The following is a 13,328-nucleotide window of genomic DNA, read 5'->3' on the forward strand; positions in this document are numbered from 1 at the left end:
ATAAAATTAATAAAAGTGTGTATTTTCATATTTTCTTGCAATGCTGATTTCTTAATGAAGGTTCAGAGATCGGCTCGTGCAGGTTAGCGCCAAATACTTAGTGGTATTTTTTTATTGCTTTTAGTAAAGATTTTTAAAAGCTTTTTCCATTGTACAAGCATTTAAAATTGTCATAGACTCTTGAAAATTTAGTACGTCATTGCTATACCACATATGAGATGACTGACAAATTTTTATGATTTTAGGTTAAAATGAACAACTACAGCAGGAATAAAAATACACCCTACTAAAGCAGTTGGTGAATTTCCAAAATGCAATCTGGACGTGAGGACACCTTACAAGAACGATATGCAATAAAATTCTGTTTTAAACTTGGAAAAATGCCACAGAAACGTATGGAATGCTTCAGACTGCTTTTGGACCATCTTGCATGAATCGAGCATCAGTTTTTGAGTGGCATAAGAGATTCAAGGAAGGCAGGAAGTCTTTGAGGAATGATGAGAGGTGTGGGAGGAGTAAGGAATAAGAACACTAGAGTTGATTGACAAAATAAGAATTTCATGGATAAGGACCGTCATGTGTCTATAGAGACAATAAGTGCACAGTTTGATGTCAGTGTGGGAACTGTACACACAATTATTCGTGGGGAAATGGATATGCAGAAGATTTGCATAAAGTTTGTCCTAAGGTTGGTCAGAGAAAATCACAGATTATTTGACCAAGATGGGCATCAAGACAGTTCCTTACCCTCCCTATGGTTCAAACCTTGTTCTCTGTGATTTTTGGTTATTCCTTAAACTCAGGGAAAACCTTAGATGCTGTCGTTATGAGACAATTGAGGAGATGAAAAAGGATGTGATGAGAGTCATTAACATGCTGACACAAGAGGATTTCCATGGGCCCTCACAGAAGTTGGATGAACGGTACAACAAGTGCATTGCAGCCAGAGGAGATTACTTCGAATTGGACTAGAATTTCATGTGTGTACTCTCAATAAAATTGCCCATACCAAAAAGTTTGAAAGCGCTCTTGTGGATTCTAGCGATTTTTTTTCAGACCTTACTTAAAAAATATTTTCTCTTCAAAGAGGTGGGGGGGGGGTAGAAATTTGATTTCAGTAGTGCTTTTAATAGGGTCTCCTTGATTTTAATTTATGCTTGCAGTAATTCTCTGGGGGCTTCCTGAGTTTTATTTGTTTTTCACTCAACACTTAATTTTTCTTTTCTTTTTTTTAAATTTTTTTTGAAGACAACAAAAGACAATATAATTTCTAAATCAGTTTTTATTTTGAAAATTGTTTATCTTACCCTTTAAGGGCCAACTGGTAGACTAGTACTATTTAAAAAAAAATAGCACGAATCGTTACGTGCAAAAACACCTTTTAAAAAGTCGTAAATAAGTAAATAAAAAATAAAAACAGCGGAGGCAGACCGAACTTTTCACAAAGTCAAAAGTCGCAAAAAAAAAAATTAAAAAAAAAAATAAACAACGACGACGACGACGACAACAACAACAACAACAACAACAACGAGACGAGGCAGATTTAGTACAACGTTGTATGTGAAACTGAACCTCTTCCAAATCTATAAATATTGATTTTTCTTTTTCAATTTTTTTATAATCTGGTAGCTTAGTGTCCAATAATCCGTAGAAATAGTTGAAAAAAGACGAAAAGAAAAAAAATTGTAAGGAGGGTGCCGATTGTTCAAGCGAACTTACATATATCTTTTTTAAATATTTTCTTTACCAAAGTTAGTTGCGCATAATTATAACTAGAACTTGATTTTATAAAGACTACGTTTTTCGTGTCCGAAATTATTTATTTACGATTATTTAATTTGCATTTTTCATTGCAAGTTGGAATTGTTTTCAAGCAAAAAACAAACAAAGCAAATATGTTTTTTTTTTAATGTAAAAAAACAACTACTTGATCGATTTACATGTTAATTTTTTTTTACGACCTAACCAAGCGTAGTTTATCTCCTAAAAGGAAATCAAAATCTACTTTTTTGTTTTGGCTAATCCGTTTATTTAAAGATAATATGAAAGAAGATTTTTTAAAATAATAAAAATTGAACATTTTAGTGTGGGGAACACTTTCCTATATAAATTTAACGAAAAATGAGTCCCCATTTCTTGGCGACGTAGCGAGACATGTAATCGTTAGCATTTTTTTTTTTAAGTTTGGTGGCGGGGGTGGACAGAAAGAGGAAATAGAGTGGGGTGGGGTCATACGTTTCAAAAGCTTTTTTAAATACGTAGAAACACTTAAAACATGTGTGTGAGAGGGGGACTTATCACCTTTTTAAAAGATTGTCTTTGAAAATGTCTCACCGTTAAATATTACTTAATTTCCTGATATTTTTAAGGCCGTTAAAACACACACACACACACACACACACACACACACACACACACACACATACACACACAAAACAAACAAACAAAAAAAAACACAAACTAGGGTGAACCGTGTGTCTATTTTTTTCTTTTCAGCACCATGACACTTATTATAGTTAAATTCAAATTTTGATATATCTGCTTTTTTTTTACATCGTCCATTTCATTATTACGTTTAAGTTATTTTAAATCCCACTCTTCCCATGTTAAATAATGATTTCGAAACAATAACCTTAATATTTCAGCGTCCCACTTGTTCTTTTTTTTTTCACGCTAAAATTATCCAAATAAACAAGTGTTAATGCTGTCTGTTTTTTTTTATATCGTTCATTTCTGTATTATGTTTAAGTTATTTTAAACCTCACTCTTCACTGCTAAATAATAATTTCGAAATAATAACGTTAATATTTCAGTGCGCAGGTCATGCGCGCATGCGCAACCGGATGTCGTAAACCGGAAAGTGGGTTACATACATCGTTACAAGGTCATTTGAGTTTTATAATTATATAGATTATCACTACCAGCGGTGAAAGATTTTGTTTTGAACAAAATCAAATAAAAAATATCATTAAAGGAATCGTTTTTGGCATCGGAAAATGGGCTCATTTTTTCTAATTCCGATGTCCCAAAAGTTCTGATTTTTCCGATTCCCGATTCCGATTCTGATTACTCGTCCCAACACACGCACGTACACACACACACACACACACACACACACACATATATATATATATATATATATATATATATATATATAAGTGAACGTGTCTGTGTGTGTGTACATTTCCCTAGGCAATAAATCTTTAGTCTACAGACTCGAAATTTGATATACAGGGTACTGAGATTTGGGAAAATCGATGTGATCGGTTTTTGGCCAAAAATTTGGCGATTAAGGGGTCAAAGTTAAACGATTTGACCTTTGAGAAATCTACCAAACTCCTCCGACAATTTTGGGTCTACGCACTTGAAATTTTAGATATAGGTTCCTTGGACATGGATCTAACTTAATAACTTGATTTGAGCCCAAATCAATAAATTTTAAGGGGTCATAATAGGAGTCAAAGTTTAAAAAAAATTGACCTCTGCGGTCTCTTCCAAATTACTCAGACAATTTCTGGTCTAAATATTTGAAATTTTACATAAAGGGTATTCAGAGATAGGGCAAGCTTTTTCATCAGTTTGGATCGAAAAGTTTTAGTTACTAATATATAAATGTATGAATGTATGTCTGTTTGCATGTCCGCCTTAAACTTTCAGTAGAGGCGACGGATTTTACCAAGATCAGTATCGTTTTAAAGTTCGACCTTTCATACGACAAATATCGAAAAATTGGCTAAAAACATTAATATCTTCCACTTCAACTAGGCACTTTTCTACGGGTGGGGGGTAACTTTTTTCGCCGATATTTTTGAAAGTTATCCTCTCCTTTAGATTGTCTAGCCTTAATTTTAATAAATGTCGCTTCCGGTTTGGCGGTAGTCGTAACAGCATAAACGTTAGGTTTTGGCCCGTTCGTTTCCTCCTTTGCGGTACGGATTCGAGCCTGCCTTCCTACTACCACTTTTTTTTTTTTGCTCAACATACACATCCAAACACCCGGGCAATACCGGGCTGAAATGCTAGTATATATATATATATATTTTTTTTTTTTAAATAAACATTAACAATTATCCTTATCCCTGCAAACACTAGTGTTACATGCTTACGCAATCATCAGTGTATAAATTGACAATTACTGCAAGTCGAGAAACTCAAACCCAATCACAGAGACAATCTTGATTACGTAGGCTAGCATTCTACCCCTACTGGCAATACATATAGGAATTCAAGAAAATGAAGTACTTCTAAATGCCAAATCAGCGAGCATAGGTATAAACAATAAACGGTAAATGAGTATTCAACGACAGGAAATAGGAATGTTGCACACACACACACACACACACACACACACATATAAAGTAAGTTGAGATAGATAAAATTAGCATATTAAATCAATTTTAAGACTTCAAATGATATAAACTAGCTGCATCTACTTAGTGTGGTGCAGAGTTAATGTCATTTTAGTTTAAATTATAATATTAAAATAATAAGGTGCAGCCCACAGAGAAATGGAAGAACAATGGCCAAAATATAGCAGTTATAACTAATATGTTTTATGTTTTAAGCTAAAATAGAAATTATCAACTTGTAAATTTTTAACTTTTTACGTTATTATTTCAAACTCTCTGCAGCGTAACAATCTTCCTTCTCGGCATAAGCATTTTAAGAAAGAAACTTTAACGAAGTACACTTTTATAATGTAAAAAAAAAAATGCTGCAAGGATAAAAAGGAATTGATCGCTAGTCAGAATCAAATATCGATTTCTCAGATCTATTATTATTTAGGTCTAATTTCGAAAATCCGACGAATTTTTGCATTAGATTTGATTCATTTTCTTAAATAAGTTAATTCTTTTTTTTTACACGGTGGTCACCACTTATCAAGGCCCGGAAGCCACTCAAGGATAAGGGTTATTCCAAGTACAGTACGTTAGTGTGGAGATTAAATGAAGTGTTTACTTAAGAGGGCGGTTCATTAGGAATTTGTTAACGTTGGACTTAAAGACATCCAAGTTGTAGTCAGGTGGGAAGAAGGGAAACGGAACAGAGTTCCACAGGCGTGCAGTACTAAGAAAGAAGCTTTGTTCATGGAATCTACGTTTTGATTTAGACACAGACAAAGAGTGGGGGAAATTTTTCACAGTGGATTCAGCTAGACGGGTGTTTTTCGTGAAAGATTGGCGAGGGGGGGGGGACCAGAAATTGGAGTTCAGACGAGCACCTGCCATGGAAATAACGATAAAACAAGGATAGGCTCGCAACATCTCTTCTGTGGGAGAGAGGTTGCAGGGTAGAGAAAAGGGCATTCCCCACTAAGCCACGAAGTTTATTTTGTACTCTGTCAAGGCAGGATAGGCTGTTTTTAGCAGCTCCTGCCCAGATATGGCAACAGTATTCCATCCTTGGACGTACTTGGCTTTTATATAGATAGAGATATAGAAGTTATTTCTGCTCATCCAATATAGTCTTTATACTAGTAAAGTGAGACACATTTTGATATATTCTTTTCATTCTTTAAATGTAGGATTGTTTTATTCACTTCCATGATATATCGAAAGATCCTTGAGACAAGAATCCCCTGTACGGTACTTTACGCCTCCGAAACCTCAACTGCCTGCCGTTTCGCAGAAAACCTCGCCCACTACTTCCGGTTGGCTTTTAACACCAAGGTAAGTTTCATATCGATATTTAAGTTTATTCATTTATTCATTTATTTATTTATATTTTTGGCATTTCGATTACGGCCTGAACATGTTAGAAACAAAACTATTTCACACCGAAATTACATGGAAGAAGAAGAAAAAGAAGAAGAAGAAGATAGAACGCGGTCAACTAGCAAGATCACCAAACATTGCCACAGAATTGACAAAGACCCTTGTGTGCTCCAAGTGGGGATTTGTGTTGCAATGTAACAGAGCGCAAATGAAAATATCAGCGGCAGCTGAAGGATGAGTGGCAAGCGATGTATTAGCAACAGGAGCAGTGTGTGAACGCATATGCAAATTAGGAAGTGTGTGCGAGCTGGCGTCTGAAGTAAAAACAAAAACAAAAAAAACAATGGACACCACCTGGTCCGGGAGGGGGACAAAGTCGTTGCCGAAGGAGATGGATGTGAAAAGTGAAGGTGAGAATGGGCTAGCTGTGGCCAGCGTGCGGTTAGAAGAAACAAAAACGCGGGAAAGATGTAGTGGAGCAAAATCGAGAAACTTTTAAGCTGGTGTCGATACGGCAAGAAAGAAAAACGGTAATAAACGACTTATGTTAAAATAAGAAAGAATATCTGAGTCGATTTTTTTTATTTATTTATTTAGTTAGTTTTTTGTTCCTTTCCTGCAGTGCCAAACGGCGTGGGAGACCGACAGAGGTTTGAACTGTAACGAACACGGTTCGAATGCAACGGCTACGTTACAGCAAGATATTTCTTCACATTACATTTAAATTTATGCATGTTGGTACAGTAGGGGAGACAGGGAGCAACCACGCTTCTCTTTGACTAATTGCCCGCTTTATCTTTGTGAAGATTTATTTATATAAATTTTTTTTTCCTATTGGAATGTTTAATATTTACTATTGTCTATTGTTTAAATCCTTTGACCGACATCCTCTCACATATTTCTGGGTCAAATTATGCATTCTTTACATGAAATTCATTTGCGTGTGAGCAACCCATCGAATGTTTTCTTTCATGGGTTGCCTGTCAATGTCTATATATGATGTTCAGTTTAGCTAGCTAACCAATCAGATTAACTTTTATTCCCGTCGACGGAATAGTGTTTTCATTAGCTAATGGCAGGGCTTATTTCAGACAGAGGTTTGGTTTAGTTTAATTGCCCAATATATTAGTGTTGGGACGATTAATCAGAATTGGAATCGGGAATCGGAACTTTTTAAAATATCGGAATCTGTATCAGAATTGGTATCAGAACCGGAAAAATTTGTGTCTATTTTTCGATGTCAAAAACGATTTCCTTGATTATCTTTTTATTCGATTTTGTTTAAAACAAAATCTCCCACTACTGGTAGTAATAATAAAATAATAAATATTTATTGATTTTAAAGTGCCAGTAAGACTATAATCTATAGATCACCCCCTCCCTCAAGTGAGTTTTTACGTTTGTAAAAATATATGCACGTTTAATATGTGTTTTACGGTAATCGGGAAAAATAACAACTTTATTATTAAATATTTAGAAATTTATAAAGAATTAGAATCGACAATTGTATCGGAATCGGGAAAAATATTGGAATTGTCCCATTACCATATGTACATATATATATATATATGTGTGTGTGTGTGTGTGTGTGAGTGAGTGTGTGTGTATATATATACATATGTGTGTGTATATATATATATATATATATATATATATATATATATATATATATATATATATATATATATATACACACACACACACATACATATATATATATGTATATATATATATATGGTAATGGGACAATTCCAATATTTTTCCCGATTTCCGATTGTGTGTGTGTGTGTGTGTGTGTGTGTATATATATATATATATATATATATATATATATATATATATATATATATATATATATATATATATATATAAAGAAGTGAACCATCGCGTAAATTCAATCAACTAAAAAATGGAAAACGGGGTGAGGAAAAGAAAAAAAAAAATTATATATATAATGGAGCAAGTTATATGTACAATTCAATAAAATAAATAAGTCGATTAAAAACGATCGTTAAAATACACCCAAAGCGCTTTTCGTTCAGACTAACATTTTCAAGGGTCATAAGTCTGAAAATTATTATTTTTTTTTTTTTTAGAATATTTGGTAGTGGTAGTTGATTAGTTGATTAGTTGATTGAATTTACGCGATGGTTCACTTCTTTATAATTATTCTAAAATTTTGCCAATCGAATAAAGATATATATATATATATATATATATATATATATATATATATATATATATATATATATATATATATATATATATATGTATACACACACACACACACACGCATATGTCAGGTCATGTCATATGCTACTGGTACCATGTAACCCGGTACACCATGCCTTATGGTTGGGTCACCGGCGACTAAACTTGTTTGATGAGGAGGGTGGCTAGTCTCCCTGAAGGATTAAAAACAAGACTTTCCAAAGGGCGAATGAAACCTTTTTTGGGGTCAACGGCCAACTAGCACCGTGTGTATATGTATGTGTGTGTTGGGGTGGAGAAGGCTCTCGTAAGCCGTGGTGGAGGCAACCTTTTAAGGATAAGCAAATCTCTGATTTAAAAAACCATAATGCGGGAGACCAGTACCCGCATTAAGCTGGTCTGCAGTTTTACTTGTTGCTGGCTGTCGTGCTCTTGCTTGTTGCTGGATCTCAACATTTGGGGCCGAGAGAGAGAGACTTAGCTGTCATACAAAGCTAAGACTCTGTAACGTCATCTGTGTATAGATACTCCCTCAGGCATTTTTCTCTTAAAATTGTCCTGTGGCGATGGAAGTAATTTTGGGGCTCTGAGGGAGTTGCACTCATCTGACAAGACGTTGCAATCATATATATATATATATATATATATATATATATATATATATATATATATATATATATATATATATATATATATATATATGTCATTATTAATGAAGACTTGTCAGAGAGACAAAATGGATATAGGCAAGGTAATGTTAATAATTTCCCTAGTTTATGAAATCGACAATAATTCGGTTAAAGGTAAAATGGAATACCGAGGTTTGCAGTTATTTGATGCTGATTAAAGCTACTTACATATTAACCGAGATTATGACTCATCTGAAACTCTGAGAATTCTTATGCTTTTCATGATAAAACGATTACATATTTCTATGGGAAACACAACAATGTTGTTAATAAGTATAAAACAGCGTTATTTAAATTCTTTGTTGCTGCCTTCTGCAGCTCCGGGTATTAGTTAGCGGCGAACGGAAACTTCTAAAACGTGTGAATTATTTACTTCTTATATGTATGTATGTATGTATGTATGTATGTATGTATGTATGTATGCATGTATGTATGTATGAATGAACTCTTTTTCTGGGTCAACGGCCATCTAGCACCGTGTATATTTGTGTCTGTGTATATGTGTATTGGGGTGGAGAGGGCTCCCGTAAGCCGTGGTGAAGGCAACCTTTCTAGGAGAAGCAAATCTCTGATTTAAAAAACCATAAAGCGGAAGACCAGTACCCGCATTAAGCTGGTCTGCAGTTTAATTTGTTGCTGGCTATCTTGCTCTTGCTTGTTGCTGGATCTCAACATTTTGAACCGAGAGAGAGACTTAGCTGTCGTACAAAGCTAAGACTCTGTAACATTATATTTGTATAGATACTTCCTCAGGCATTTTGGCTCATGGATTTTAAATGTCTGAGGGAGTGGCACTCGTCTGAGAAGACGTTGCAATCATCATCATGTATGTATGTATGTATGTATGTTTCGATCTTTTCGAATTTCAATTTTCTTTCTTTTTTCTTTTCCTTGTTTTCACTGAGAAAGGAGTGCCACACATTCACCTGCCATTTCAGAGACTCCAACCGAGAGATCTTTTTAAGATTCTAATCGTTCCTTTAGGTGCACTTGTTTGTATACTTTTTGCATCAGAGTGTATTCAACGGCTAGTTTTTCAAGTTCTTCATCATAACTCGACAGTTGCTCCCATAATTACATTTCATGTCGTGCATGAATTCTTGGTATTTCGTCATTTTCTTCATCTCAACTCTGTTTAAGCCAGCTTTATTAAGCACACTCACTTCAACTCTATTTTATTCCATACTATTATGTCGGGTGTAATAGCTCCGTTTTTAGGTACGCACCTGTAGGAATTGCATAGTCATACCGGATGGTGCATAACTTATTTACAACTGTTTTTTTCTGATATATATGTTTCCGAGACTTGCTACTACATTAGATATTCTACTGTGCGTGTACGTATGTGTGTATGTGCCTGTCTGTGTGTGTGTATGTGTGTGTGGATTCTGAAATATAATATAATTAATTTTTGACAATCAGACATAACATTACAGCCACAGAAACCATGAAAACCACTAACCGGATTTCATAGAGTCGAGTTTATGGGGCATTGACGAGAATTTTTCTAGTTGGATGATTACGCCGCGGTTTAGAAGGATAGGTTCATCCACAATGTTCAGTGGTAAATGTGAAATTTTCTTGAACGTTGAGTGATTACACATGTGGTCGAGTATCCGCCTTGCGTAAAAGATTATGAATCCTGAGTTCGGATGTGTATAACTGAATAGTTCTTACAGTTTGCGGTTTTCAGGATGTTTGTGGGCTGCAATGCTATGTTGAATTATGGAAAAACAACCACACACACACACACACACACACACACACACACACACACACACACACACACACACACACATATATCATAGCGGCCGCCTTGCATTGTCTTGTCATAAAATACGCTTAAATATGATATTTTAATCAATACAGATTTCATATTTATTATTATACTAGCAGTTCAGCCCGGCTTTGCTCGGGCCCTATGTACTGTACATAACTATATATATATATATATATATATATATATATATATATATATATATATATATATATATATATATATATATATTAAAAGGTTTGAGTCATGTGCAGATAACCTACATCTAAAATTTCAAGTATTTAGACCCAAAATTGGTGGAGGAGGTTGGTAGAGTCTGCAAACGTCAACTCTTTCAACTTTGGCCTCTTGGCAGCCAAATTTTCGCACAAGAACTGATTTAAAAGCTTGCTGCATGTCTGCAAACCCTTTATGTATAATTTAAATTTTTAGACTCAAAATTGGCTGAATAGTTTGCTTGAGATTGGAAAGGTCAACGCTTTTGAACTTTGACCCCTTGACAGCCAAATTTGCGGCCAAGAACATATTAAAATGCTTGCCCTAACTCTGAATACACTTTATGTTAAATTTCAAATGTTTAGACTAAAAATTGGCTGAGCAATTTGGTAAAGACTGCAGAAGTAATTTTTTTAAAAAACTTTGATCCCAATTTTGACGCCTTAACCTGTATTGTTTTGGGCTGAAATCCAATCAAAAGTTTGATCCATGTCCAAGTAACCTACATCTAAAATTTCAAGTTTAGACCCAAAATGTGCGGAGGAGTTGTGTAAAGTTTTTAAAGGGCAATTCGTTGAACTTTGACCCCTTGACAGCCAAATCTCTGGCCGAAAAGCGATTAAAAAGATTTCCTCAAATCTCAATACCCCTTGTGTCAAATCTCGAGTCTGTAGACTGAAAATTGACAGAGTAGTTTGGTAGGGAAATATACACATACAGACACACACACACATACACACATACACACACAATTTCACACTTCTAGATATAACAGATTATATTGGACGCACTATTCAGTGATAATTTTAAAAATTAATGATTTGTGCGCAACCACCGAGTATCGAAACCAAAACGTTTAGTTTACGACTTACTTTTCCTTTGACGTTAATGCCAGAGCTATGAAGACTTGTTTGCCGCAGGGTTGAAAATTAAAACATGAACTAATAACTATTACGTTACGTATGCATATTAGTAATACCGTCGTTCGACCTTCACCTGGCAAATTCCATTTAAAAAAATTTTTTTCACACTTTTGAACCGATTTTCTCCGGCTAAAACCCAAATATAAAGTTTTGCATGGGTTCTGATACCCTAAGTATTAAGTTTCATGTCTTTAGACCAAAAACTGATAGAGGAGTTTGGTAGGCAAAATTTTTTAAACAAATATATATAAGCATAGATAAATATATATATAGAAAGATGTTTGTGTTTACTACAACGTTTCTACGCAAATATTACACAAATATAAATCATGTAGAATATCTGCATGAATATAATTACACGTAATAGTTAACTAAAGATGATCATACCATGAGAAAACTGAAAACCTAATAGGGAATTAATTAAAATGAATGTTTAAAAGAATATTCAAATTAGCTAGATCTTTTGCAGATAAATGCAATTTCGCGATCCATATATAACGAAGTTATATTTTCCTTTTGAATAAATAGAAGAAAGGGTTTTTTAATATGAATATCAATACACAAAAAAAAAAATAATTCATATATATATATATATATATATATATATATATATATATATGGAAAAAGAAAACAAACGACAAATATAAATACTAATGCATATAGATTTACACATTCATTAAATAAAGAGGTCACATCAATTAGGTGTATTGGATATGTATGCTTTTTATTCCTAGATATTTCGAAAACTAATGCTTCTCATCAAAAGAGGAGAGAAGGTGCTAGATAGCATATTAGAAGTGTTACGTCTAGCGATAACTACATTAGGAACTAAATAATGGGACGCCTAAGGTAGAGGGTAAACAGTATAAATGCGGAGAGAGGAGAAGTTTAAGAGCATGCGTAATCAAGATTTTATAGGACGAAATTATGATTATCACATGATGGATATTAGTGGTATGTAATGGCGTTAGGGGTGTTGCCATGGAACGTTAGGGGATATGAGTTCAATACGTGTATCATATTCATTATGTGTCTCAGATTTCCAGTACTCTCCGCCTATTTCGATAATCTTAGCAAATAAATTTGTGTTATAGCAATAGCCGTTTACCATTTATTTTTTTAGTTGGCAATGACCTTCACTTGAATTTGGATGTCACTAAAACTTCCCAAAGTCCTAGTTCTCTTCGCACTCATCGAGTGGAGGTCTGGTGTGTGTTCCTTTCCGTGGACTTTCGTTCATCGTTGGCCATTCACGACTATTTGGTGTAGTACCAGTCTGTACGGATATTACTCTTTATTATTATTATTATTATTATTATTATTATTATTATTATTATTATTATTATTATTAATAATAATAATATTAATTACTCACTAGGAGTAGTCACACAGGGCATCATTAAAGATTTATCTGGAGCCTGACTGGCAACAAGTCTCCCCAGATTTCCAGTTCTCTCCTCCTCTTTCGATAACCTTTGCATTATCCCAACAGCTGCTTACCATTGATTCCTCATTGGTAGCGACCATTAGTCTTCACAGGAATTTGGGTGGCAATAAGCCTTCCCAAAGTTCCAGTCCTCTTTGCACTCATCCAGCGGGGGTCTGGCTAGTGTTTTCTTTCCTCAGTCTTTGCATCCTGCTCAATTCTCCTCTATTATTTGGTATATTGTTATTATTTGTTGTTGTTGTTATTTATTATTATTATTATTATTATTATTATTATTATTATTATTATTATTATTATTATTATTATTAATCTCAGGTGATCTGTATGGATTCTTACGATATAAAGAACCTT

The 13,328-nt window shown here is 34.2% G+C and overlaps 1 protein-coding gene across 1 annotated transcript in view; it reads left to right on the forward strand.

The window, feature by feature from the left end:
• Nucleotides 1–13,328, forward strand: part of LOC145252790 (nitric oxide synthase, inducible-like) — a 140,300-nt gene that overhangs the window by 40,095 nt on the left and 86,877 nt on the right. The window contains exons 10-11 of the mRNA XM_080112737.1: nucleotides 5,525–5,669; nucleotides 13,293–13,328. The exon at nucleotides 13,293–13,328 is cut by the window's right edge and continues 69 nt beyond it. Coding sequence (XP_079968863.1) covers nucleotides 5,525–5,669; nucleotides 13,293–13,328 — 181 coding nt within the window. The remainder of the gene's footprint in view (nucleotides 1–5,524; nucleotides 5,670–13,292) is intronic.

Source organism: Euprymna scolopes, chromosome 29 (assembly GCF_053919585.1).
Source record: "Euprymna scolopes isolate OS-2025 chromosome 29, ASM5391958v1, whole genome shotgun sequence".
Taxonomy (NCBI): Eukaryota; Metazoa; Mollusca; class Cephalopoda; order Sepiida; family Sepiolidae; genus Euprymna; species Euprymna scolopes.